This window comes from Neovison vison, chromosome 14, assembly GCF_020171115.1.
Source record: "Neovison vison isolate M4711 chromosome 14, ASM_NN_V1, whole genome shotgun sequence".
Lineage (NCBI taxonomy): Eukaryota > Metazoa > Chordata > Mammalia > Carnivora > Mustelidae > Neogale > Neogale vison.
In genome coordinates this window covers 8,840,882-8,865,516 of record NC_058104.1, presented here as the reverse complement: position 1 = coordinate 8,865,516, position 24,635 = coordinate 8,840,882, and the positions used below count along the sequence as shown (strand labels likewise).

General features: G+C 51.8%; 1 protein-coding gene across 1 annotated transcript in view; it reads left to right on the top strand.

Annotated features, from left to right (window-relative positions):
• Nucleotides 1–24,635, top strand: part of STAG3 (stromal antigen 3) — a 38,398-nt gene that overhangs the window by 11,973 nt on the left and 1,790 nt on the right. Inside the window, 25 exon segments of the mRNA XM_044233291.1 lie at nucleotides 1,487–1,560; nucleotides 2,366–2,489; nucleotides 2,972–3,070; nucleotides 3,269–3,348; nucleotides 3,720–3,827; nucleotides 4,083–4,197; nucleotides 4,777–4,908; nucleotides 4,911–4,929; nucleotides 5,049–5,152; nucleotides 5,421–5,513; nucleotides 5,618–5,707; nucleotides 5,971–6,171; nucleotides 6,294–6,364; nucleotides 6,464–6,551; nucleotides 7,020–7,100; nucleotides 7,181–7,273; nucleotides 7,408–7,576; nucleotides 7,702–7,838; nucleotides 8,868–8,969; nucleotides 9,467–9,615; nucleotides 9,868–9,996; nucleotides 10,097–10,254; nucleotides 23,592–23,769; nucleotides 23,999–24,100; nucleotides 24,432–24,510. Of these exon segments, the coding sequence (XP_044089226.1) occupies nucleotides 1,487–1,560; nucleotides 2,366–2,489; nucleotides 2,972–3,070; nucleotides 3,269–3,348; nucleotides 3,720–3,827; nucleotides 4,083–4,197; nucleotides 4,777–4,908; nucleotides 4,911–4,929; nucleotides 5,049–5,152; nucleotides 5,421–5,513; nucleotides 5,618–5,707; nucleotides 5,971–6,171; nucleotides 6,294–6,364; nucleotides 6,464–6,551; nucleotides 7,020–7,100; nucleotides 7,181–7,273; nucleotides 7,408–7,576; nucleotides 7,702–7,838; nucleotides 8,868–8,969; nucleotides 9,467–9,615; nucleotides 9,868–9,996; nucleotides 10,097–10,254; nucleotides 23,592–23,769; nucleotides 23,999–24,100; nucleotides 24,432–24,510 (2,775 nt within the window).

Genomic DNA, 24,635 nt, shown 5'->3' with positions numbered 1-24,635 from the left:
AGTGTGCGAGCAAGTGAGCGCACAAGCAGAAGGAGCAGCGGCAGTGGGAGAGGGAGAAGCAGGTGCCCCACAGAGCAGGGACCCTGATGCGGGGCTGGATCCCAGGATCCTGGGATCACGACCTGAGATGAAGGCAGATACTTAACCGCTTAACTGACTGAGCCAACCAGGTCCTTTTCTTGTTATTTGAGAGAGAGAGTACGTCCTGGAGCAGGGAGGTGGGGGAGCAGAGGGAGAAGGGGAGAGAGAGAATCCTCCAGCAGACTCCCTGCTGAGCACAGAGCCTGACATAGGGCTCTGTCCGAGGACCCTGAGATCCTGACCTGAGCCAAATCAAGAAGTAGCCACTTGCTGACTGAGCCATCCAGGTGCCCCTTCCTTTTCTTTTCAATATGAAAATTTCCAAACGTTCCGAGAAGCGGAGACACTGGTAGAGTGAACACTATACAAATTATGTAGATTTAACAACTAATATTTCTCTGTATTTGTTTCATCTGTTTTTTGGTATAGTAAATTATGGACATACTGGTATTTCCACCTAAAGACTTAAAATATGTACTCTACAAAATATTTTTTTAAAGTCACCTAAAAATTATCCCCACATTATCTCAGTACCATTTTTACATTCAAAAATACTAATAATTATTTTTAATAGTTTTCTAATCCCAGTCCATATTTAAATTTCCTTATGTGTCTGCAAAATGCCTTTTTTAATTGATCATCTCCAACCAGTATTTAATTAAGGATTATGCACCGTATTTTTTGTATTTCTTAAATCTCTTAATCTTACATAGAACTTCTGCCTCCCCCATTTTCCTCCCAGTATGTTGATTTATTGAAGAGGTAGGATCAGCTGTCTTAAAGAATGTTTTCTTATAATTCTGTTTCCTTGTTGTTCTTGTAATTCCCCTTATCATTCTGCTTCCTTGATACCTATCATTCATCTAATCCAGGATTTCTCAACAATGGCACTATTGACACAGGGGTTGTCCTGCCGGATGTTTAACAGCACCCCAGCCTCTATCCGCTAGATGGCAGTAGTACCCCCGCCCAGGAGTAACCACTAAAAGTGTTTTCAGAAGTTGCTAAATGTCCCCCGAGGGGCTCCCAGTTGAAGACCACTGGTCTAATTTCTTCCATCCCTTTTTTTGCTAGTTCTACTTTTTCTGTCAAACTCCATTTATTAAAATTTCATTTTCTCAATTGTTGTTAGTCAAAGATGTGTACAACTACCAGCTAGCGCCTCTAAATAGCCAAAGATAGCCAGAATAACCAGACCCAGAGGAGATACTCATTTTTACAAAACACAAATAAACCTCTGAGACATTAGTTGACTACATACATACTTTCTTCCAGAATTAGAAGGCTTTCAGGGGTTCAGAGTGTGTCCTGTAATAAATAGGAAATGGTGGAAGTCATAGTTTACTCTTGTGGCCTTATGCCAATGGGCACAAGAAAGATTGACCTGTTCCTCCCTGTCCTCTAGCTCCAAGAGCATCAAGAGGAGATTGAGGGGATGATGAATGCCCTCTTCAGGGGTGTCTTTGTGCATCGGTACAGGTGAGTGAATCAGCTCCTCTCTTTGAAGCAGCTGGTCCTTGGTTATAGAATCTGTAAAAGGAACAAGACCCCCATCCTGACCCTGGTTGTTTGGTGAGTCCTGGCGCTAATGCAACAGGAGCAAAAACCCTGACAACAGATGTTTTAAATTAGTAAGGTTTAGTTCATCCCCAACTACAAAGACTCCTAAAAGCTCTTTTGGGAGCGAAAATAGAAGAGTAAGGTATTGTTGATATTCCTCTGCTCCAACTTTGCAGAAGACCTTCCCATCCCCATCTTCCTGGGGCTGGAGACCTGAGAAGACAAGAGCAAAGAGCCAAAAGGCAGAGCTCTCCCGAGGGTGGGCAGCTCGGCACATCTTTCCCAGGGTCCTCTAGCCCAGCCCGCTGTGTCACCGTGCTAAAGGCAGGGGAGTTTTGCACCGTTTAAAAGAACAGGTGGAGTCAAGTTAAAAATAGCATCCATGTTTTTTCCCCTCACTCTTAACTAGATTTCAACCTCTGCCTTTCCAGAACCCTTCAGCGGATTTTAATGCTTTCTTCGAGTGGAAGTTTGGCCAACAGTTATATTCCCAAAATCAGTTTTAAAAGGGCTGAGGAGGATATGCTCAATAATTTTATGCAGTACTACAGAAAGAAAATGTTTAATTTTAATGTACTTCTGTTGGGAGGAGGGGATGAAAGGCATGGGGCAGGGTATTTCAGTGAAGAAAATAGATTCTTCTGCGGCAGGAAGATGTGTGGGAGGACGGGAAGTGAGTCTGGAGAGAAGGTGCTAAGGGGTCAGTTTCCCTTTCTGCGCCTAGGGATGTCCTTCCTGAGATCCGTGCGATCTGCATCGAGGAAATTGGGTCTTGGATGCAAAGCTACAGCACATCTTTCCTCACGGACAGCTATTTGAAATATATTGGCTGGACCCTGCATGATAAGGTGCGTGTTGAAGTCTTTTCTCCCGCTCCCCTCCCCCTCTTCCCTGCCCTAAGATGCTGCAGCTTTTCCTGGTTTCGCCGTTTGAAAGCTTCACTAGTGGTCAGCCCATCAAGGAAGGCCGCGGAGTTCAAAACTGCCCAGTATTGGGGAAGGTAGGATGAGGCAGGAGAGGGAAGGCGGCATCCAGGAGATTGAACACCTCCAGACCGGAGCAGAGAAAGACTTTCCCTCGGAAAAAGCAAGAAAGCTAGGAAAAGCAAGAAATGGATTGGTAAGACGAGTGTAGGGTGGTAGCCCAGGGTCCTCTTCGTTACGATTGTCAGATTCTGCGGTGATCCGTCTGTTTGTTAGCTCGGACTCATCCCAAAGTCCTCAACACGCAGGACACCAAGGCCCAGAAGGAGTCCTCTGCCAGAGGGGGAAGAAGGCCCAGTGGGGGTTGAGTAGAGAATGGTCAGTCCTGGTTCCATTTTCCTCCACAGCATCGAGAAGTCCGCCTGAAGTGCCTGAAGGCTCTGAAAGGGCTGTACAGCTGCGGCGACCTGACGGCCCGCCTGGAGCTCTTCACCAGCCGCTTCAAGGTGCCACTGGGCCGCGCTCGCTTGTGTGCTGGGCTCACTCCCATGGTTCCCGTTGCCCCACCTCCCCTTTCCATTCCTGTCGCTCTTTGTGTCTGTAGCTGTCTGCCTCCGCGCCTTCTCTTTAGGAACCTCAAGTGAGAGCGTGAGCTCTGGGGATGGGTACGGTCCGGTGCCGAGCGCTGTGCTCTCTCCCTACAGGACCGGATGGTTTCCATGGTCATGGACCGGGAGTATGATGTGGCAGTAGAGGCCGTCAAGTTACTAACAATTATCCTGAAGTGAGTCCAGGGGGACGGGGAGCCCTGCGTCTCAGAGTCTGACCTTTCCAACGACAGACAGACCCCGAGTCCTGTCCCTCCGTCTCTCATAAGTTGACACTTCTTTATGTACCGGTTGAAAGCCGGGGGTCATGCCCGAGTTGCGGGATCTCCAGGAACATTTCTTGTTCAACCCCGACCCTCGATGCTCTTTTGTCTTCCACTCGGCGTTGAAAAGCTGTTTGTCAGTTCGGCCTCGTTGCTTTTTTTTTTTCTTTTTGGCTTCTCTTTTGGATTGTTCCCAAATCCTCATTTGCCTCTTTATTTCTAGCCCTAGTTGTGCTAGAGGACAACGCTCATATTCGGCTGTTTTTACTCTTTTGTCTTGGCAGGAACATGGAAGGGGTGCTCACAGATGCGGACTGTGAGGGCATCTACCCTGCTGTGTACGCCTCTCACCGGGCGCTGGCGTCTGCTGCGGGGGAGTTTCTCTACTGGAAGTGAGTGTCTGTTCCTGTGATGCTGTCCTCCGTGTCCGCTCCTGCGTCCGCCGCTGCTGTTCCCAGGGACCACCCACCACAGCCGTTCAAGTTTCTTTGGGTGTTGCCGGCCCCTGCTCAACTCATCGAGGCTTTCCCTGGGTCTTTGCCTCTTTCCCTCACCCCTCTCCCCAGACTCTTTCTTTGCTCCGCTGTGATGAGTCCCCTCCTCATCTGCTCCCGTGCGTGGCCTTTTCCCCACACTCGTTCCACCAGGCTCTTCTACCCTGCGTGCGAGACTGGAACAGACGGCGGGAGACCGCGACGCCGAAGCCCGCGCGCCCAGAGGACTTTTCTCCACCTCCTGCTGTCCTTCTTTGTGGAGAGCGAGGTGACGTATGGGAAGGAGTTACGTGGCTGTGGTGCGTGAGACCTGCTGCTGGCAGAGAAGGGGAGCTGGCGCCGCAGGAAGGAAAGACGCGGTTTAGCAGTATTTACAGGAATTTTCTAACGTGGCTTCAGTAACTTAACATGTACCTTTTTCCAGTGAAATCTTACTTGCCATGATGTGGGTGGAACTGGAAGGTTCTATGCTAACTAAGCAAAGTCAGTCAGCCGGAGAAAGAGGATTCTATGATTTCACTCATATGTGGAATTTAAGAAACAGAACAGAGGCGCATAGGGGGAGGGAGGGAAAATAAAACAAGACGACATCAGAGAGGGAGGCAAACCATGAGAGACTCTTAACCGGAGGAAACAAACTGAGGGTTGCTGGAGGGGAGATGGTTGGGGGGATGGGGTCACTGCGTGATGGGCTTTGAGGAGGGCACGTGAGGTCCTGAGCGTCTGTCCAACTGACGAACCTCTGAGCTCTATCTCTGAAACTACCGATACACTAGATGTTAACTGAATTTAAATAAAATTCTAAAAACGAAAAAAGAAAAAAAGAAACATATACTTTCTTCCACAGCTCCATGACCACGCTGCCTACTTGGTAGACAGCCTGTGGGACTGTGCAGGGGCTCAGCTGAAGGACTGGGAGAGTCTGACAAGCCTGCTGCTGGAGAAGGACCAGAGTGCGTGCCGTGTGACAGCTGGAGGAGGGGGGGCCTGTCACCTCCTAGTAGGAAACCGGGAGTCTTCTAAAGGCAGAGGCGTCCTGGGCAGTGGGGGAGTTGGAGTGACTTGGAGATGGCGGGCGGCTAATTTGTGGTTCTGTCTTTCATCCTCCTGCCAACCCAGACTTGGGCGACGTGCAGGAGAGCACGCTGATAGAAATCCTTGTGTCCAGCGTTCGGCAAGCTTCCGAGGGTCACCCGCCCGTGGGGCGGCTCACCGGGAGGAAGGTATGGCAGGAAGGGTGGGTGGGTTGGTGAGCAAGATTAAAACCAGATAAGCGTTGTCCATCGTTATCCTCCAGTGCTGGGTTTGAGTGCCCCTTTTCTGCCCCTCAAAGATTTCCATTTCTAGAAAAGAGAGAGCTGAAGGAGCTGCCGAATGAATTCTCCCTTCCTGGGCAGATGAGTTCATAGGGAAGAGGATTACACATCCACACTCTCTGGACTCGCTATTTTTCTACATCTTTCCCTCCACCCCTCAAATGTCTAATTCCAGGGCTTAACCCCCAAAGAACGGAAGACCCAAGCCGATGATAAGGTGAAGCTCACCGAGCACCTCATCCCCCTGCTCCCGCAGCTCCTGGCCAAGGTAGCGCCGCCCCACCGCGCAGTATCTGGGAGCGAGCGGTGAAGGGACTGGGAGTGGGGCTCGCAGGTGAGCTAGGAGACAGCGCCCCCTGTCCATCCCTCCAGTTCTCGGCTGACGCGGAGAAGGTTGCCCCCCTGCTCCAGCTTCTCAACTACTTTGACCTCAACATCTACTGTACCAGGCGCTTGGAGAAGGTGAGGAGAGAAGACACTGCCGTTCACAGACTGTGCTGCTTCCTTGCTAGGGCCAGAGGTTCTACCGCCAAGATCGGGTTCTTCTCCAGAACCTGGGTTCCAGAAAAGTCCGTAAGCCTTCCCTTTCACAGGCATCTTATCCTTGAAGTTTAATGCTTTCAGTCGGATTTGTTTTTTAATCGCCCCCAGGGCTCCCCCATCCCGTAAGACTGCCCCCCCCGGCCCCCCACCACGCTACCTTCTCTCACTTCTCTCTCCGTCAGCATCTGGAGCTGTTCCTACAGCAACTCCAGGAAGTGGTGGTGAAGCACGCGGAGCCTGCGGTGCTCGAGGCGGGGGCTCATGCCCTCTATCTGCTCTGTAACCCCGAGTTCACCTTCTTCGGCCGGGTGGACTTTGCCCGCAGCCAGCTGGTGGACCTGCTGACTGACCGCTTCCAGCAGGAACTCGAAGAGCTCCTGCAGGTAGGGCCGGGGGCTGAAAGACGGGACCCCCCCAAATTTGGGTCAGAGAAGGCCACGAGATGGGGAACGTGGGTGCGTGAATTCTTGGCAAAATCCCATCGTGGATCTTCTTACGTCCTCAGTCACCCTTCCTAGACGAGGACGAGGTGTACAGCCTGGCAGCCACTCTGAAGCGCCTCTCCGCCTTCTACAAGTGAGCCGCTCGCCGGTCCCTTCTCCTGTCCCTGCTGCTGCCGTGGCGCTGATGCCAGCAGCACTGTTCCTGTGTAACGCTGCCCCCTCTTCCCCACAGCGCCCATGACCTGAGTCGCTGGGAGCTCTATGAGCCGTGCTACCGGCTCCTCCGGAAGGCTGTGGACACAGGAGAGGTTCCTCACCAGGCAAGTAGACGAGTCCCAGAGGAGCCCAGGGCGAGTCCTTGAGGGCTCTGTGTTCCGGGCGGGCCCAGGCAGCTCCGGCCCGGGGCTGTGGCGTAGACGCGAGACAGAGTCGTGCGCATGTCGTTCCTTCTGTTCCACCCTAGAGGGGGACCTGTACTGTGCAGTGCCTGGAAGCAGCCGCCTCTCTGGTTTCCTGGGAGTAAAGGATAAAGCTGAGGGATTCTGGGAGGCGACAGATAACTAAGGGAGCAGTGGCGTGCTCGTCCAAGACGGAATTCTCTGACAATTGTCCAGAATCCGTGCCTTTACTCCCCAGAGAAGGAACCCGGTGTCCCCTAATCTCATTTTCTCTCTTCGCTGCTTTTGTTTCTCTTCACTTTTTCGGGTGTGTGTTGCCCGTTTGTCCCTCCCTCCCTATCTGCTCCTCACTCTCCTGATCGTCCACTTGGTGATGTTTGGTTGTTACAGGTGATCCTGCCAGCCTTGACTCTTGTCTATTTTTCCATTCTCTGGACACTAACCCACCTTTCTGAATCAGATGCCTCCCAGGTAAGTGTGAGTCTGAGTGGGGGGATGGGAAGCAAGGAGCCTGTGTCTCTGTTCCTCCTCCATAAGCACTGTCTCCACAGAAGCAGCTGCGGAGTTTGAAGGGGAGGGTGGTGGCCTTCTGTGAACTCTGCCAGAGCTGCCTCTCAGATGTGGATTCTGACATCCAGGAGCAGGTACTCGAGGGGGACCAAGGAGGCGTGACTCTCCCCATGGTTTGAGGAAGCCTTGTTCCAAGGGGGAATGAGCTGTGTAAGTTCTGTCTTGATTAATATCCTGTCTTTTCTAAGCATTCTTTTTTCCCCAACAGGCTTTTGTCCTCCTAAGTGATCTACTTCTCGTCTTCAGCCCTCAGATGATCTTAGGGGGTCGTGATTTCCTTAGACCCCTTGTCTTTTTTCCTGAAGCCACTCTCCAGTCTGAGCTAGCCAGCTTTCTTATGGACCACGTCTTCATCCAGCCCGGAGAACTGGGCAGCGGTACAAGGACTCTATACCTGGGGCTCAGAAAGGGGTGTGGGGCTTGGGCCTGGCTCAGGCACTTAAGGGCAAGAGTCCTAAATCTGTGGTTCTGATATCTCCATTCTGCGTTCACTGTGAGCCAGGCCATTCCCAGGAGGACCACGTGCACATAGAGCAGCTGCACCAGCGGCGCCGCCTCCTGGCCGGGTTCTGCAAGCTCTTGCTCTATGGGGTCCTGGAGATGGATGCGGCCTCGGATGTCTTCAAACACTACAACAAGGTGCGGTGGACCGACTTCAGGCTGGGCACGGGGACTTCAGACCCTGGAGCACTCCGGGAAGGAGGATGGGGAAGGTGATGCTGCCAGGCTCGAAGCCAGGCGTGAAGGAGAGTGGGAGGAAGAAGGCAACAAGTGTTTGGAATAAAGGGACGTGGAAGAATCAGTAGTGAATGGGCATGGGAAGAAAGCTGTTTGGATTAAATTTATTGGAAGAAAATCTTATTCTTTATATCCGGAACCCTTTTTCCCCCGTGAATGCAGTCTCCATAAACTGGGGTATAATACAAGAAGGAAAAAAAACAAAACAAAACAAAAAAACCAGGAGCACCTGGGTGGCTCAGTGGGTTAAAGCCTCTGCCTTCAGCTCAGGTCATGATCCCAAGGTCCTGGGATCGAGCCCTGCATCAGGCTCTCTGCTCGGCGGGGAGCCTGCTTCCCCCTTCTCTCTGCCTGCCTTTCCGCCTACTTGTGCTCTCTGTCAAATAAAGTTAAAAAAAAAAAAAAAACTTTAAAAAATAATTGGAAAAAAAAAACACAATGGAAGAGGGATCAATCCTTACAAGATATCTAGCTGTGTACCTCAGTTTCCTTGACTCACCATTGTAAGGATTTCTGCTCGTTTTTCATGTATATTTTGAGTACCTACTCTGGGCCAGATACCATTCCAGGCACTAAGGACACAGCACTGAGCAACGCAGAGTAGAGGAGCTTCTGTTCTAGTGGGGGAGAGGCAAACAGTGAAGGCTTCGGGGCCGCCAAGGGAGCAGACACTGGCGAGCTTATGACGCTTCTTCCCCCAAGATGCAGTCTCCGGGCAGAGTTTCTTCCTTTCTCGTTTTGTCTACACTCTGATGTCTTTGGGCCCCGGCCTGCTGGCTGGAGAGCAGGTCCAGTCCGAGTTGTCTTATACTTCAAACTCCTGTTTCCTGACGTAAAGTACTTCAGGAAGGACACATGATGAGAAGAGATAGAACGGGAAGTCTTGTCTTCTGGTCAAACATGATCGCGTCTCCATTTCCTGTCCCTCAGTTCTACAACGACTACGGTGACATTATCAAGGAAACATTAACCAGAGCAAGGCAGATTGACCGCAGTCACTGTTCCCGAATCCTGCTGCTGAGCCTCAAGCAGGTACGCCTTTCTGCCTGGAGCACCTCAGACCGATGATCCTTGTCCTCCCCGTGGCCCGCCAGCTGTCCGCTTGCCCTCAGCCATGTAGGATGTGCGATCCTTACGAACAGGAACTTCTGATTTACTTTGACTCTGCTTGATAGTCTCCTTCCTCACTAGTAGGTCTGTGGAAAGTACTCGCTGGTGGGCAGTTTCCACCCTAACTCCACAGAAATTCAGCTATTAGGACATAGGAGCACCAAGAGTAAAAGGATAGAAATTCCTAATTTTCTTTTAGTCTGTTGTCTTAGTCCCTTCGGTTACTCCCGACGTTTGTATTGTTACAGAGCAAGGGTGAAGGCGCTCTCTACCGCAGAGGGTTGTGGGAGGAAGGAGTAAAAGTAGCAAATGACATCCCAAGCCCTTTAGAATTTCTGGGCCGAGAAGGGAATGCTGTACTTTTCTATTTCCACTTTGTTGCTTCTTTTCCCAAATGTACCGTGTTTTCCTGGACACAGTTGTACACAGAACTGCTGCAGGAGCAGGGCCCCCAGGGCCTGAATGAGCTTCCGGCCTTCAGTGAGATGCGTGACCTCGCCCGAAGGTTTGCCTTGAGCTTTGGACCCCAGCAGCTACAGAACCGTGACCTGGTGGTCGCACTGCACAAGTAAGGAAGGTTGGAGGTCAGGGTACTTGGATCTTTCTAGGAGGGCTGCGCCAGCGGCCGTGTGCAGGGAGAGCTAGCTACAAGCCCGGTCTGGGAGGGAGGAATAAGAATGTCGAAGGGGAGCCGTCTGGCCCGTGGGGGTCCTCTGGGAAACAAATCGGGGTTCGGGAAGGGGCACTTGGACAGGATGGTTCAGCCCTGGGAGGGAAGGGAAGAGGGACCACCTTCCTAAAATCATTCTGCTCAACCAAGGGAAGGCATCAGATTCTCCTTGTCTGAGCCTCCTCCGGCTGGCTCCTCTGGTCAGCCCCCAAACCTGGCATTCCTGGAGCTCCTCTCCGAGTTTTCCCCCCGACTCTTCCATCAGGACAAGCAGCTGCTGTAAGTTGGCGGGTGGGTGGACGGTGATGGCGGATCAGGGAAGAAGGGACCGATGAGGGCCCGCGAGCTACTCAGCCTGTTCATCCCATCCCTTCCTTAGACTGTCCTACCTGGGAAAGGGTCTGCAGCGTGTGTCCCAGTCCCTTGACTGCCCGTGGGGGCCCGTCACCACCTACTGCCACTCCCTCAGCCCTGTGGAGAGCACGGCAGAGGCCAGCCCTCAGGGCTACCCCCGCTCCAAGAAGAGGCGCACTGAAGGTAAAGTGCCGGGAGCGTGGGTGTCGGGGTCTCGCGCCACTTCCCTCCTCCACCACCGGTTCCTAGATAAGCAGCATGTGGCCTCCTGCCTCCTTCAGACTATTGTCTCGGGTCAAACAAGTCTTTCACTGAGCATCTGCTGTCGTTAAGGGGAACTCATTTCTTCACGGTTTATCTGCCAACTAAAAATAGAAAAGGTTTGTGAAAAATCAGATTGAAGCTGGTGATAAAACCAGAGATACATTTGGGGGCCCTTACTTGCATCTAGTATTCTGTTATTTACGAGATTTAAAGATTTTTATATGACCTTCATGGATTTTTTTTTTTAACTTTCAGATCACTACCTGTCTTATAATCTAAGGGGTTTTTTTGTTAATTTTCTTTTTTTTTTTTTCTTAAGATTTTATTTACTTTAGACAGAGCACGAGAAGGGAGAGGGTCAGAGGGAGAAGCAGACTCCCTCCTGAGCAGGGAGCCCGATGCGGGACGCGATCCCGGGACCCCAAGATCATGCCCTGAGCCAAAGGCAGTCATTTAACCAACTGAGCCACCCAGGCGCCCTAATTTTCTTTTTAAATAGAGTCTCGTTTTAAGTGATAACATTCTAGAAATCACAAGTTTGATGTGTTGTTACGTGTTTTCAAGTGAACACTTTAAAATACCTTCTCTATCGCTCAGCCGTAGGCAGAATCACTCATCTACTTCCTGTCTCTGGATTCGCCTATTCCAGACGTTCATGTAGTGAAATCGCACACTGTGTGACCTCTTGTGGCTGCTTTCATTCACTCAGCACGACGTTTTCAAGGTTCATCCGTGTTTTAGCATATATCAGTATCTCATACCTTTTTCATTTTCTCTAAAATTAGGAAGAGAACATGAGCTGGGCGACGGGTGCGGGGGCAGAGGAAAGGGAAACAGACTCCCCGCTGAGCGGAGAGCCTGACACAGGCTCCATCCCAGGACCCTGGGATCATGACCTGAGCCAAAGGCAGACGCTTAATTGCCTGAGCCACTTGGGCACCCCAGTACCTCATACATTCCCACGACCAAATAATATTCTGTTGTATGGCTCTGCCACATTTTATTTCTCTATTTGCGGCTGATGGATATTTGGGTGGTTTATTTTTTCTCTTGATTGGAGTCTAGTTGACATACAAAGTCCCTTTAGTTTCGTGTGTACCACACAGTGATTCTGTAAGTCTGTATAAAAACTTTATACATCACGCCGTGCTCGCCGTAAGCGTAGTGATCGTCACTCACCACATAATGCTGTCACAGTCCCGCTGCCTGTGTTCCCTGTGCTGTACCTTTCATGCTGTGACTTCCTCACTGCCCAGCTGGAAAGCCTGTACCTCTCTCCCTTGCATCCACGTCGCATGTCCCACCGCCCCTCTGCCGGCTCCCAGTTCTCTGCATTTATGGCTTTGTTTCTGCTTCTTTTGTTCGTTTGTTTTGTTTTTTAAATTCCACATATAAGTAAAATTCTATCATTGTTTGTATTTGCCTGTCCGATATTTCACTTAGCATGATACTCTCTAGGTCCATCTATGTTGTCACAGATGTCTTTAATAAAAGTGGAGTAAGATTCTGTCGTGTGTGTGTACCGTATGCTGTACGTGTACACCGTGGAGTAAGATTCTGTCGTGTGTGTGTACCGTATGCCGTACGTGTACACCGTGGAGTAAGATTCTGTCGTGTGTGTGTACTGTATGCCGTACGTGTACACCGTGGAGTAAGATTCTGTCGTGTGTGTGTACCGTATGCCGTACGTGTACACCGTGTACTTTTACCCATTCACCTACCAGTGGGCACTTAGGTTGCTTCCGTAAGGTGGTTTCTACGTTTTGGCTGCTCTGGACATTCATGTACAAATTTTTCTGTGTACATGTTTTTAATTCTCTTGAGATGTACCCAAGAATGAAATATTTGGGTCATATGGTCCTTCTATGTTTAGTGTTTTGAGAAACTACTAAACTGTTTTCTAAAGTACTTGCCTCATCTGAAGTCCCTGCAGCAGTGTATGAGGGCCCTGGTTTCTCCACATTCTTGACGACACTGGTCATTGTCTTTCTCCTTTTTCCCATCTCCTAGTGGTTATGAGGTAGTATCTCATTGCCTAAATTTGCATTTCCCTCGTAAGTAATGTTGAGCATCTTTTCATGTGCTTGTTGACCATCTGTATCTTCTTTTAAGAAATGTCTATTGAAATCTTTTTGCTCATTTTTACTTATTTTTTTATTGGTTATGTTAGTCACCGTACCACATAGCATTAGTTTTTTTTTTTTTTAAGGTTTTATTTGACAGAGATCACAAGCAGACAGAGAGGCAGGCAGAGAGAGAGGAAGGGAAGCAGGTTCCCTGCAGAGCAGAAAGTCTGATGCAGGGCTCCATCCCAGGATCCTGGGATCATGACCTGAGTCAAAGGCAGAAGCTTTAACCCTCTGAGCCACCCAGGCACCCCATCATTAGTTTTTGATGTAGTGTTCCATGATTCATTGTTTGCGTATAACACCCAGTGCTCCGTGCAGTCCATGCCCTCCTTAATACCCATCACGAGGCTCACCCATCTCCCCATCCCCCTCCCTTCTAAAACTCTCCATTTGTTTCCCAGGGTCCGCAGTCTCTCATGGTTTGTCTCCCCCTCCAATTTCTCCCACTTCATTTTTCCTTCTCCTAAAGTTCTCCATGTTATTCCTTATGTGTCACGAATAAGTGAAACCGTATGATAATTGACTTCCTCTGTTTGACTTATTTCACTCAGTATAATCTCCTCCAGTCCCATCCAAGTTGATGCAAAAGCTGGGGATTCATCTTTTGTGATGGCTGAGTAATCCTCTGTTGTGTTTATGGACCACATTTTCTTTATCCATTCGTCTGCTGAAGGGCAACTCAGCTCTTTCCACCTTTTGGCTATTGTGGCCATTGCGGCTATGAACATTGGGATACAGATGGCCCTTATTTTCACTACATCTGTATCTGGGGTAAATACCTTGTAGTGCAATTGTTGGGTCATGGGGTAGCTCTATTTTTAATTTTTTGAGGAACCTCGATATGGTTTTCCAAAGTGACTGCACCAACTTGCATTTCCACCAACAGTTGTAAGAGGGTTGCCCTTTCTCCACAACTTCTCCAATATTTGTTGCCTTGTCGATTTTTGCCATTCTAACTGGTGTAAGGTGGTATCTCAATGTGGTTTGGGTTTGAATTTCCCTAATGGCCATGATGTTCACTTTTTCATGTGTCTGTTAGCCGTTTGTATGTCTTCTTTGGAAAAGTGTCTGCTCATGTTTTCTGCCCATTTCTTGACTGTTTTTTGGGTGTTGAGTTTGAGTTCTTTATAGATCTTGGTTATCAGCCCTTAGTAGTGTCATTTGCGAATATCTTCTTCCATTCTGTGGGCTGCTTTTTTGTTTTGTTGACTGTTTCCTTTGCTGTGCAGAAGCTTTTGATCTTGATGAAGTCCCAAAAGTTCATTTTCGCTTTTGTTTCCTTTGTCTTTGGAGACCTGTCTTGAAAGAAGTTGCTGTGGCTAATGTTGAAGAGATTACTGCCCATGTTCTCCTCTAGGATTCTGATGGAGTCCTGTCTCACATTGAGGTCTTTCATACATTTCGAGTTTATCTTTGTGTATGGCATAAAAGAATGGTTTAGTTTCATTCTTCTGTATTTAGCTGTTCAATTTTCCCAGCACCGTGTATTGAACAGACTATCTTTTTTCCATTCAGTATTTTTTCCCTGCTTTGTCAAAGGTTTCTATTCTGTCAAAGACTCTGTTCCACTGGTCTATATGTCTGTTTTTGTGCCAGTACCATGCTGTCTCGGTGATCACAGCTTTGTAGTAAAGCATGAAGTCAGGCAACGTGTTGTCCCCAGATTTGCCTTTTTTTTTTTTTTTCCCTTTCAACATTTTCTTGGCAGTTCAGGGTCTTTTCTGGTTCCATACAAATTTTAAGATTGATTGTTCCAGCATTTTGAAAAATGCCATTGGTATTTTGATTGGGATGGTGTTGAAAGTATACATTGCTCTGGGCAGCACAGTGGTTTTAACAATGTTTATTCTTCCAATCCATGAGCATGGAATATTTTCCCATCTTTCTGTGTCTTCGGTTTCTTTCATGAGTGTTTTGTAGATCCTATGTGACGGAGCCTGGACGGGATCGCCCCAAGCGGCACTCGGAGATCTTGGAGGATAGGTTTATTTAACGCTGGCAGGCTTAGAGGACAGTGATCTCCAGAGGTCTGAGCCCTGAGCACAAACAAAGGGGGTAGTTTATAAACTTGTACTTCTGTATCTGTGGTACTTTTGCGCCGGCAGCAGGTGAGGCAGGAGAGAAAACCCAGAATGGCCCTGGGGCCGGGACCGAGATTCCCCTGCGGGATTGGTCAAGCACGTTAGAACGCAGACTTCCCTTATCATTCCCTGCTTTGGTGCCCCTTTAAACCCCTAGATGAGAGGGAATCATCTTTGTTTTCCAAGGGGCGGTGGTGAGTAAGGAGTAAGTGGAGTCTGATCTTGGCAGTGATAAGCCTAATAAAGGCATTAAATATGCAAGGACGGAAGGCTCCTGTGAGGGGGAGCACAAGACGGGGGCGAACCAAGGGACCCACTGTGAGAGGGAATCCCACCAAGTCCGCTGGAGTGCTTCCCTCCGGTGAGTTACTCCATCCTGGGACTGGGTCAGGGTCAGGGTTTCTTGGGCCACCCCCAATCCAGCATAGGAACGACACTCCTCCTGTAAGGAGAGGCAGAGTCCCCCTTGCACAGCCGTGAGCAAGCTGAGCCACGCCTGTTTTGGAGGACCACTGAGGCCAGCGAATCGAGTTGGCGCTACAGGGCCAGGCCTGACTGAGTAAGGGTGGAAAAACCCGCTGTGAGTTGTTGAGCCAGCCCCGGGTACAGAACCTGTGACATCCCGACACCGGTGGCACCGAGGACAGCTCCTGACGCGGCCAGCAGGCTCACGAGCAGGGGAATGGTGGCCGGGGGGGCATCAGGGGCCCCGAGGAGGTCTCCAGGTAGTGGAGCGTCGCTCCCCAGAAGGACTGAAAGATTAGGTAAGAGACGGGCGTGTGTCTGACTGTGCGGGGGGGACGCGGGCGTATACACCTTGATCACAAGCCAGGAATTGTGTCCTCAGGCGCACAGACCTGACTAGGGCCTGTGACAGGAGAGGAAGAGTTTCCACACAGCGGTACGAGGGCCAGAAAGGGATAGTATGAGGTTCCTGGAGCCGAGGTGGGAAGTGACACGGTGAACTGGTTGAGGATGACACCAGGTACTGGACGGGACTGGGCTTCGTACGGATCCGGCGGTCAGACGCTGGGGGTGGATCTGAGTGGTTAACCGCTTGGTAGGCGGCGTTAATCATACCTACCAGCGGTGCTGCCGATGTTTGCTGGGTGTGAATGGGGGACCCGGGGATGTGCCAGGGCGAGTTATTTTTTGTCTCCCTCTGGGGTTTGACTTCAAGGCTCGGGGTGAACATGGACTTAATTATCAAGAAGATGGTGGCCCATTAAGTGGAGGTCAGCCTTTGGTGTGTGTCCATCCCAGGTGGAAGAAGAAGTCAGTGGGGGCACTGGCGCAGGATTGAGGGGGATAAGCCGGAAAGTCCATTCGCTGGGAACAGTGATGCGAGCTTCTGCCCCCTCCTCCTGCCAGGCTGGGCAAGCTAAGGGCAGGGAGGGGGAGCAGCACACCAGGTAGCGGAAGAGCAGGGCTGACTGGGGTCAGGCAAACCATAGTGACATGCGGTTGGGAGTAGACAGCTGAGGGCTGATAAAAGTGGGGTCCATGACCTTAGAGGGAGCCACTGTGGCTAGCCCGACAGCAGGTAAAGCCTGTGGGCAAATAAGTGCAGTAATGAACCCTAGGATCACCCAGTAAACAACAATAGCAAGTCTCTGGGAAGAAGTCCAGTCAGAATGGGAACATTGCAGAGGCCGACTCCGAGGGTGAGGGCTGTCCCGCCGATGAGAGCGAGGGAGCGCGGCGAGCAGGTGTCCATCAGCGGGTGGGGTCTTGCCGAAGCCGAAGCGGGGGCGAGTCTGTGGGGGCTGGCAGGACTTGCCGCTGGCGTGGCTCCTCGTCCAGGCCATGGGCGCTTTTTACTCGGGAGTGGTGGACCCGTTAGTGACGTATGAGACCGTAAGGGCAGGAGGGGTGGTTAGAACAACAGAGTGAGGCCCTATCCACTGTGGTTTGAGGGGGTCCCTTTTCCAGTCTTTGACCCAGACTGAGTCTCCCGCTTGGAAGGAGTGTACCCAGGACCCTAAAGAGATTGGGCCCTTTCAATGGTGTATCTTTGTAATTTATTTAGGGTGGCCCCCAGGGCCTGAAGTTGTCTGGTTTTTATCCCCAACCTGATACAAGTTTCCTGGGGGAAGCCGTCCACACACTAACTTGAAAGGGGAGAAACCGGGGCGCCTGGGTGGCTCAGTGGGTTAAGCCGCTGCCTTCAGCTCAGGTCATGATCTCGAGGTCCTGGGATCGAGTCCCGCATCGGGCTCTCTGCTCAGCAGGGAGCCTGCTTCCTCCTCTCTCTCTCTGCCTGCCTCTCTGCCTACTTGTAATCTCTCTCTCTCTCTGTCAAATAAATAAATAAATAAAAATCTTAAAAAAAAAAAGAAAAAGGGGAGAAACCTAGCATCCTGGGTGTGCAGCGGGCACACAGGAGGGCCAGGGGTAGCCGATCTGGCCGTGGGAGGTTAGTCTCCTGACAGAACTTCGCTGCGGTTCCCTTGAGGCTGCGATTCATTTACTTTCCCTGAGCTTTGGGGCCGGTGAGAAGTGCGGAGTCTCCCGGTGACGCGGAGGGACGTGGTTAGGACCTGTACAGTGTCTGCTGCAAACGCGGGCTCGTCGGCACTGTGGGCGGTGCGGGCCGAACTGGGGCCCGGTCTCCCGCCACCGGACTCGGGCTGTTTCTCGGCTTCCTTCTGTCCTGCTAGGGACGGCTTCGGCCCACGCAGGAGTATACGCACACGATCACTAGTTGATACCTGAACCCCCTGCTCAGCTGCACGGCTGTGAGGTCTATTTCTGGGTCTTCCAAAGGGCTTACTCCCGTCCTCTGGACGCCTGGCGGGCGCCGCGGTGCAGGCCAAGCATTATTTTTAGCTCATGTCGTGCATTGCTCGCTGGTGGCTCGGCGCAGGGCCGGCGGCTCGCTGATGCCATCGTGCTTCTGGAGGAGCCTCTAATGCAGGTTCCTTTTTAGATGGGTGAGTTGGTGCTACTCCTCGACCGGATGCCCTCGTGTTGTGTTGGAATGAAGACGCGCCCGTCTGGCATCACCCAGCATCCGTTTTTAGTCAGGGTGGCCTCCGACTTTACACTGACGAGCCTGGCCAAAGGGCTGTTGTATTGCCCACGTCCCAGTGGCCCCAAGGATGGTCGGTGATTCTTTTGTTGAAAGGGGTCACTGGCGAGGTGACAGCAGAGCGCTCGGCCCCAGTATCAACCCTAAAAGTCACTGGTTGACCCCCTATTTCTATTCTGACCACGGGCTCCTGGGGGCCAAGGAGGAGAGAGCTCGGTCCTCCTCAGTCTGAGTGTTTCTGCCGGGCCTATGAGGTCGTCCTCTTGGGGTTTTTTGGTAGCGGCTGGGCTTTTGAGCCTTCCCCCGGCTGGGACATTCATTTTTTCAATGTCCCCTTTCCCTGCAATAGGTACGTTGATCCTTTGCTAAGGGGGTTCTGGGTCTCCTCCTTGTTGGTGGTCAGGGCCTCCCTGTTTTTGTGTCCTTTTTCCTCAGGGCAGTGGGGAGACTGGCTTTTATTTTGGCTTCCCTTTCGGCTGTGACCTCCCTGTTCATGTAGACGTTACTGGCAACCTCTCTCAGCAGGGTGATGTCTATCCCGGTGGAACCCTCTAGTTTCTGAAGTTGTTTTTTTGTCTGGGGTGGCCTGAGCCACGAAGGAGGTGTTTCGCATCTGTTGGCTTTCCTGTGCCTCGGGGTCAAACGGAGGGTCTGTTTCTTAGCTCCTGCTCGGATTCCCTGGAGGAAGGCCTCCTGGGATCGGTGGATGCAGGCCTGTCCCTGTCCCTCATCTGTGGTGAAGTCCCGTGGGGGGCACTTCTTGGGTGCAGCTGTGCTAGCCCAAGCCGTAGGGTCCGGGACTCCCGCCGGTGCGTGCTCCTCTGGGTTCCGCTCCGCTCCTCTGGCTGTCGCCCTCCTTTTCCGTGTGGAGCAGGGTGCGGAGTCACCGTTGGCAGCCTTCCCGGGTTGGCTGGTGAGTCACGAAGAGGGATTCCATGAGGTGTGCCGTAGCCTGTGGTTTCTCAGCGTGGGATGGGGTGTTATGTTTCCAGCTAAGGAGGTGGGCGGTGGAGAATGCCTCGTAAGACCTCCAGGAAGGACTGTCCCGTCCTCATCCTGCCTCTCAGGTTCTCGCATCTCTCATGCTGGCTTTTGGAGGGCGCCTGTGCCCGGCCTGGGGCGCAGCCTGGCTGCTGGTCCTGGAGAAAGTGGATCCTTTGGGCCTGGGGTACCGGGGAGACTGATGGTGCTGGAGTGTCCGGAACCGTGGGGGGACCAGGTGTAGACGGCCTTGGGGGAGCAGGATTGGGTCATCCTCAGGATCTCCGGCTAGGATCTGTGGAGGCCGGGGCTTCTGTCGGGCTTCTCTGGGCTGCTCGGATGAGGCATTTAAGACCCTGGCCTGTCCCTGCCTATTGTAGGTGAATCGCACCCCAGTGGGGGAGGGTCTGGGCAATTCCTAGGCAGGAGTCAGTGCACAGAAACTGGTCAGGGTGTCCTGATTCCTCTAACCGTTCACCACACCCACCAAACCACTGGGACATCCAGTGTCCCTTCCGAAGGCCATCCGACATCAAACGTGGGCCTTTCTTTTTTTTTTTTTTTTTTTTTAAAGATTTTATTTATTTATTTGAGAGAGAGAGACAGAGAGAGCATGAGCGAGGAGAAGGTCAGAGAGCGAAGCAGACTCCCCATGGAGCTGGGAGCCTGATGTGGGACTCGATCCCGGGACTCCAGGATCACGCCCTGAGCCGGAGGCAGTCGTCCAACCAACTGCGCCACCCAGGCGTCCCAAACGTGGGCCTTTCTAACTCACATCGTGTTCTTAACTGGCCAGGATATGTCTGAACTCCACAGTCTCCTGAAAACCCCTCCTTGAAATTTTTGATCATGGTCTCGAGGACCAAAGGTTTACTCTGCCCCGATCCTGTAGTGATGTTCCCGCGTGCGGTGGCGCAGAGACAAAGGGTGGGTGCCCTTCCAGAGGAGAGACCAACCAGACGCCCACCTGTCTGCCCTCCTGGAGGAGAGTTGGGGGCCTCTTAGCCATAGCGAGTCCGTATAAACTCCAGACTGGCGCCCTGAAGGGCCCGCCCTAGACTCTGTGAGGTCACCACAGAAACAGGTTGGGACCCACTCAGACTCCGTAACCCCAAGACCGTGGAGCCACAAACACAAACAGGCTGTTCGTTCATTCCTGCACTCACACCGAAGTTACTACAGTTCCTCCCTGGTGGGAGGCCCTGACCTGGGGAATTCCTTTCAGAAATCCCTTTCTGTCCCCCCTTTCAGGAGGTTCCTGACCTGAGAGACCCACCTTCCCCCCCGTGCCCAGGAGTCCCTACCGGTGAGACCTCTAAGAGGTCTCTGGGCGGTGATCAGGCTCCCCTTCCACCCTACGGGAGGGCCTGTCTGGTCCTGGGGCCCCAGGCCTTACCGTAATCCGACACTGGGACCCAGTCCTCACCTGTCAAGTCTCCCTGAGTGTGACAGGTGAATGTGGCAGGCCTGGTCCGAGGCAACCAGGTGGGAGACTGCCGAAAAGTAGGCAGGGCGCGCCTTCTCTGTTACAAACCGTGTTCTGTCACCGCCCCGCCGTTGTCCCCAAACCAGTGGCCACACAATGGGCCAGTGTGTTTGGGTTTCGTGGTCAGGGAACCTGGGCTGGGTCGCCTGACGGAAGAACCAAGCGGCACTCGGAGATCTTGGAGGACAGGAGGTTTATTTAACGCCACTAGCTCAGTGATCTCCAAAGATCTGAGCTCAAACAAAGGTCTTGAGCACAAAGGAGGTAGTTTATACACTTTTATTTTTGTATATGTGGCACTTTTTTGTGCCTGCTGCCCGCTCTGCAGGAGGGAAAACCTGGAATGGGACCGGGACCAGGACTGGGATTCCCTGACTGGGTTGGTCAGCCACCTTAGAAAACAGATTCCCCTTATCACCTAGAGTACAGGTCCTTTACCTCTTGGTTAGGTTTATTCCAAGGTATCTTACGGGTTTTGGTGCTATTGTAAATGGAATTGACTCTCTAATTTCTCTTACTGCAGCTTCATTGTTAGCATATAAGAAAGCAGCTGATTTCTGTGCATTGATTTTGTATCCTGTCATATTGCTGTATGAGTTCTTACTCATATTATATTATATTTAAGGGTGGAGACTTTGGGGTTTTCCACACAGAGTATCGTGTTATCTGTGAAGAAAGAGTTTGACGATGGTTTTGCCAATCCGAATACCTTTTATTTCTTTTTGCTTTCTGATTGCTAGTACCAGGGCTTATAGTACTACGTTGAACAACAGTGGCGAGCGTGGGCATCCTTGTCGTGTTCCTGATCTCAGTGGGAAGGCGGTCAGCTTTTCCCCACTGAGAATGATATTCGCTATGGGTTTTTCTCTTGCTCATTTTTAAATTGGGTTGTCTTTTTGTTGAGTTGTCAGAGTTCTTTATATACTCCAGATACAAGAGGCAAAAATTTTCTCCCACTTTGTGTGGTGTTTTTCATTTCCTTGAAAGAAAAAGAGAAGTTTCCTAATTTTGAAGAAATCCCAATTATTTTGTTTCTCTCTTGTTGTTTGTACTTTGGTGTCATAGCTTGAAAGGTCATTGCCTAATCTAAGATCCCGAAGATTTTACACCTGTGTTTTCTTCTAAAAGTTTTCTAGTCTTAGCTCTTAGACTTTGGCCTGTCATCCATTCTGGGTAAATTTTTGTATATGATGTGAACTAGAGCGAGGTAGAGCGTTAATATTTTTATGTCTTTTGTGTACCACTTGAAAGTTTTTTTTTTTAAGATTTTATTTATTATTTATTTATTTATTTGAGAGAAGTCACAAGTAGGCAGAGAGGCAGGCGGGGTGGGGGGGGGGAGAAGCAGGCTCCCTGCCGAGCAGAGAGCCTGATGTGGGGCTCGATTCCAGGACCCTGAGATCATGACCCAAGCTAAAGGCAGAGGCTTAACCCACTGAACCACCCAGGCTCCACAAAAGTATTTTTCTATCACCAGGAAACTCCTTTGATCGGTGAACTAATAATTGTTAAGGACCTAGTCTGTGCATGATACTGTGTTAGGTGTTTCACACGCTGGGAAGGATCCTCAAGCAGCCGTTTAATAGAGAAAATACATTTATAGAAAATATAAATAATGAATAGTCCCCTGTGAACGATAACTTTCGGAGGGTTTTGAGAATCGACAGATGCTCGTTATAGAATTCAGGGAAGGAAGGGATCCCGTTGAGTTTAGTTGATCTGAAGCTGATGAAGGCTTCCCCAAGAAGATGAGATTGAAACTGGAGCTTGAGAAACGGCTGAGACTTACGTGAGCTGCACGGAGGAAGGAGCAGCCGAGCAGCTGGCGGAGGGCCCGAGGGGGACACGGGAAGGCTTGAGCAGATGTATGGATCGGGTTGTCTGAAAGAGCGCGTTTGTAGAGGCAGGAGAAAACGGAAAAGACGGGTTCCGTTGTTCATTCAGCAGATCCAGATTAAGTGCCGTGTGCTGGGCACAGGGCAGTGCACAAAAAGACAAATCTCTCCTTGAGAGAAGTGGCGGGTTGTGCTGTGTGCTGTGGTGGGAGGCAGGAAGGGGGTGAGCAGACAGCGGGGAGGCAGGAGTGCCCTCCTGAGACTCGGCGTGTGCCTGGCATGTTCTGAGCACAGCCAGAGAGGATGTGCGACATCAGACCAGAGAGACTGGAGGAGCCCAGAGCGCAGGAGGCCGAGTCAAGACTCTGGCTTTTACCAGAGGAGTGACAGGACCTGCTTTCTATTGTTAAAGGATCCTTCTGGCTGCTGGGTTGAGAAACTGGCCAGAGAGGGGCAAGGGCAGAAGCCACCAGCAAGGAAGCGGTGGAGGGGGCCGACTGGGGGGCGTGGTGGAGGTGGGCAGAAGTGGCCGGATCCCGAATACACTTCCGGGGAATCACCGATGGGATGTCCTGACAGACCGGATGTGGCCTCTGAGATAGGAGTGGAGGGTGGACTTGGCCGGTAGAAAGGATTTTGACCCAACAACTGGTACTGAGGGGGCACGGCTGCCGGCGGAGATGGGGAATGCGGGGCCTGAGCAGACCAGGGCCTGAGCACCAGCGCGTCGTTGCCGGTGAAGATGCTGGACAGACAGCTGGGCACGGGGGTCTGGCACTCAGGGGAGAGGCAGACACCTGAGATAAATCTGGAAGCTCGTGTTTAAAAATGTGAACCTGCCCACGCGGTTAAGGAAGCCGGTGCAGACGGAGGACGGGGGAGGCCGAAGGGCTGAGCCGTGGGCATCGCACCACGACGAGGCTGGGGAGAGGGGGAAGATCCGCCTGGTCCTCCCCGGGGAGGCAGAGTCATGCGTGTGGCTTATTTTTATGTTCAATTTGGCTTTTTTTTTTTTTTTTTAAGGATTTATTTTCTGAGATAAACTTGGATTCTTCCTCCGCTTCTGCCTTCTCAGGTCTCTGCAGGAGAGACTAACATCGTGAGCCCCGGGGTTCCCTTTCAGATCAGCACGCCGCACGGCGGTCACCTCGCTGTTCCTGGCTTTTAGAACATCTAGTGTCCCGTTTTTCTGTTCTCGCTAGCCCTGCTGCTCCCGTCCTCGTGGCTCTGGTCCCCAGACTCTACAGCCATTTTAAGCCTTTTTTTGTTGTTTTTGTTTTCCTTGAACAAGTCCTAGATACCATGTTGTAAGCCTTTTGAGAACGCAGGGTTATACCCCTTTTCAGTCCAACGTCACCAGGCCATAGAGGTTTTCCATTCTCTTCTTTCTCAACTTTCACGAACCAGACCGTCGGCAGGTCTTGAAAACGTAGGAAGCCATCTGTGGCAGTACCTGGTCGGCTGTGAATATGCTCACCTGTTTTTTTTTTTAAGGTTTTATTTATTTATTTGACAGAGATCACAAGTAGGCAGAGAGACAGCTGGCGGGGAAGCAGGTTCCCTGCTGAGCAGAGAGCCCGATGCTGCGGGCTCCATCCCAGGACCCTGAGATCATGACCTGAGCCAAAGGCAGAGGCTTTAACCCACTGAGCCACCCAGGCGCCCCCCCCACCTTTTCTTTTTTTTAAGAGACGCACACCTGTTTCTCGGCAGGCCCCTCCAGGCAGCAGAGGGAGGATGTCCGTCCGTCCCAGGAAGAGAGCCTCCAGCTGACCAGCATCCCCCCCTCACCCACCCTCACCTCCACAGCCGTGAAGAGGGGGCAGCCTCTGAGGGGGTTGGGAGAGGCAGAGGAAGAGGGCAGCTCAGAACCGGAGCACAGCACCCAAGGGTGAGGGCCGAGGGCGGCAGCATCGGGCATCTGGTCTCGGTGTCTGGCTGCCTCCATGCTGCCGTTTCTGTTCTCTCCACCACCAACCTCGCCCCCGAGGCACTCCGTCCTTCTGGGTCCGTCCCTGTGCCTTTCCCATTGTCTTAGCTTGAGATTTTCTTTCTCCCTCGTAACACCCCCCGCCGCCCCCTCCTGATGCCCATCCCGGATCCTACTTCATTCCCCACAGCCGGCCCCTCTCAGGTAACCAGAGGCCAAGGTTCTCGAGTCCACGGCGTTTCCGGACTCTGCTCCACCCTCCACGTCCCGGTTTGAGCCCCCGGCTGACCCGGTGAGCGTCTCATCCCGTGCCATCCCCCCTTCGCATTTGGCGGTCCCCGTGAGGGGTTCTCCCCTACCCCGCTGCTTCTGTGCCCCTGCTTTTTGGACGTGTTGGAATCACAGACCCCTTCCTTCCCGGGAGTGTGTGTCCCCGGCGTGCGGCACTGACCGGAGGAGAGCTGCTCCGGCGCAAGCAGCGGGCGGGACCCCGGAGCCCTTTCCCTGCACCCCTACCCCTGCTGCCCGCCCCCCCTCCCCCGGTGCCTCCCAGAGAATCTCCGGGCTTGGGCTCCTGTGTGAACAGCAGCGTGAACCGCCCCCCCCTTCGCTGCGGTCCTCAGACTCAGCCTGATGGAAGAGGACGAGGATGAGCTGGAAGTTCACAACGAGCTCAGCGAAGAATGGCAAGACGCAGACAAGGTGAGCGGCCCGGCCTGCCTCCTCCTCCTAGAACTGGAGGCCGCCGTGACCGAGGAGCCAGAACGGCTTTCCTCTGCTGCCCTGACACTGCCCTTTCTCTGAAAGCTGGTCAGGATTTTTTTTTT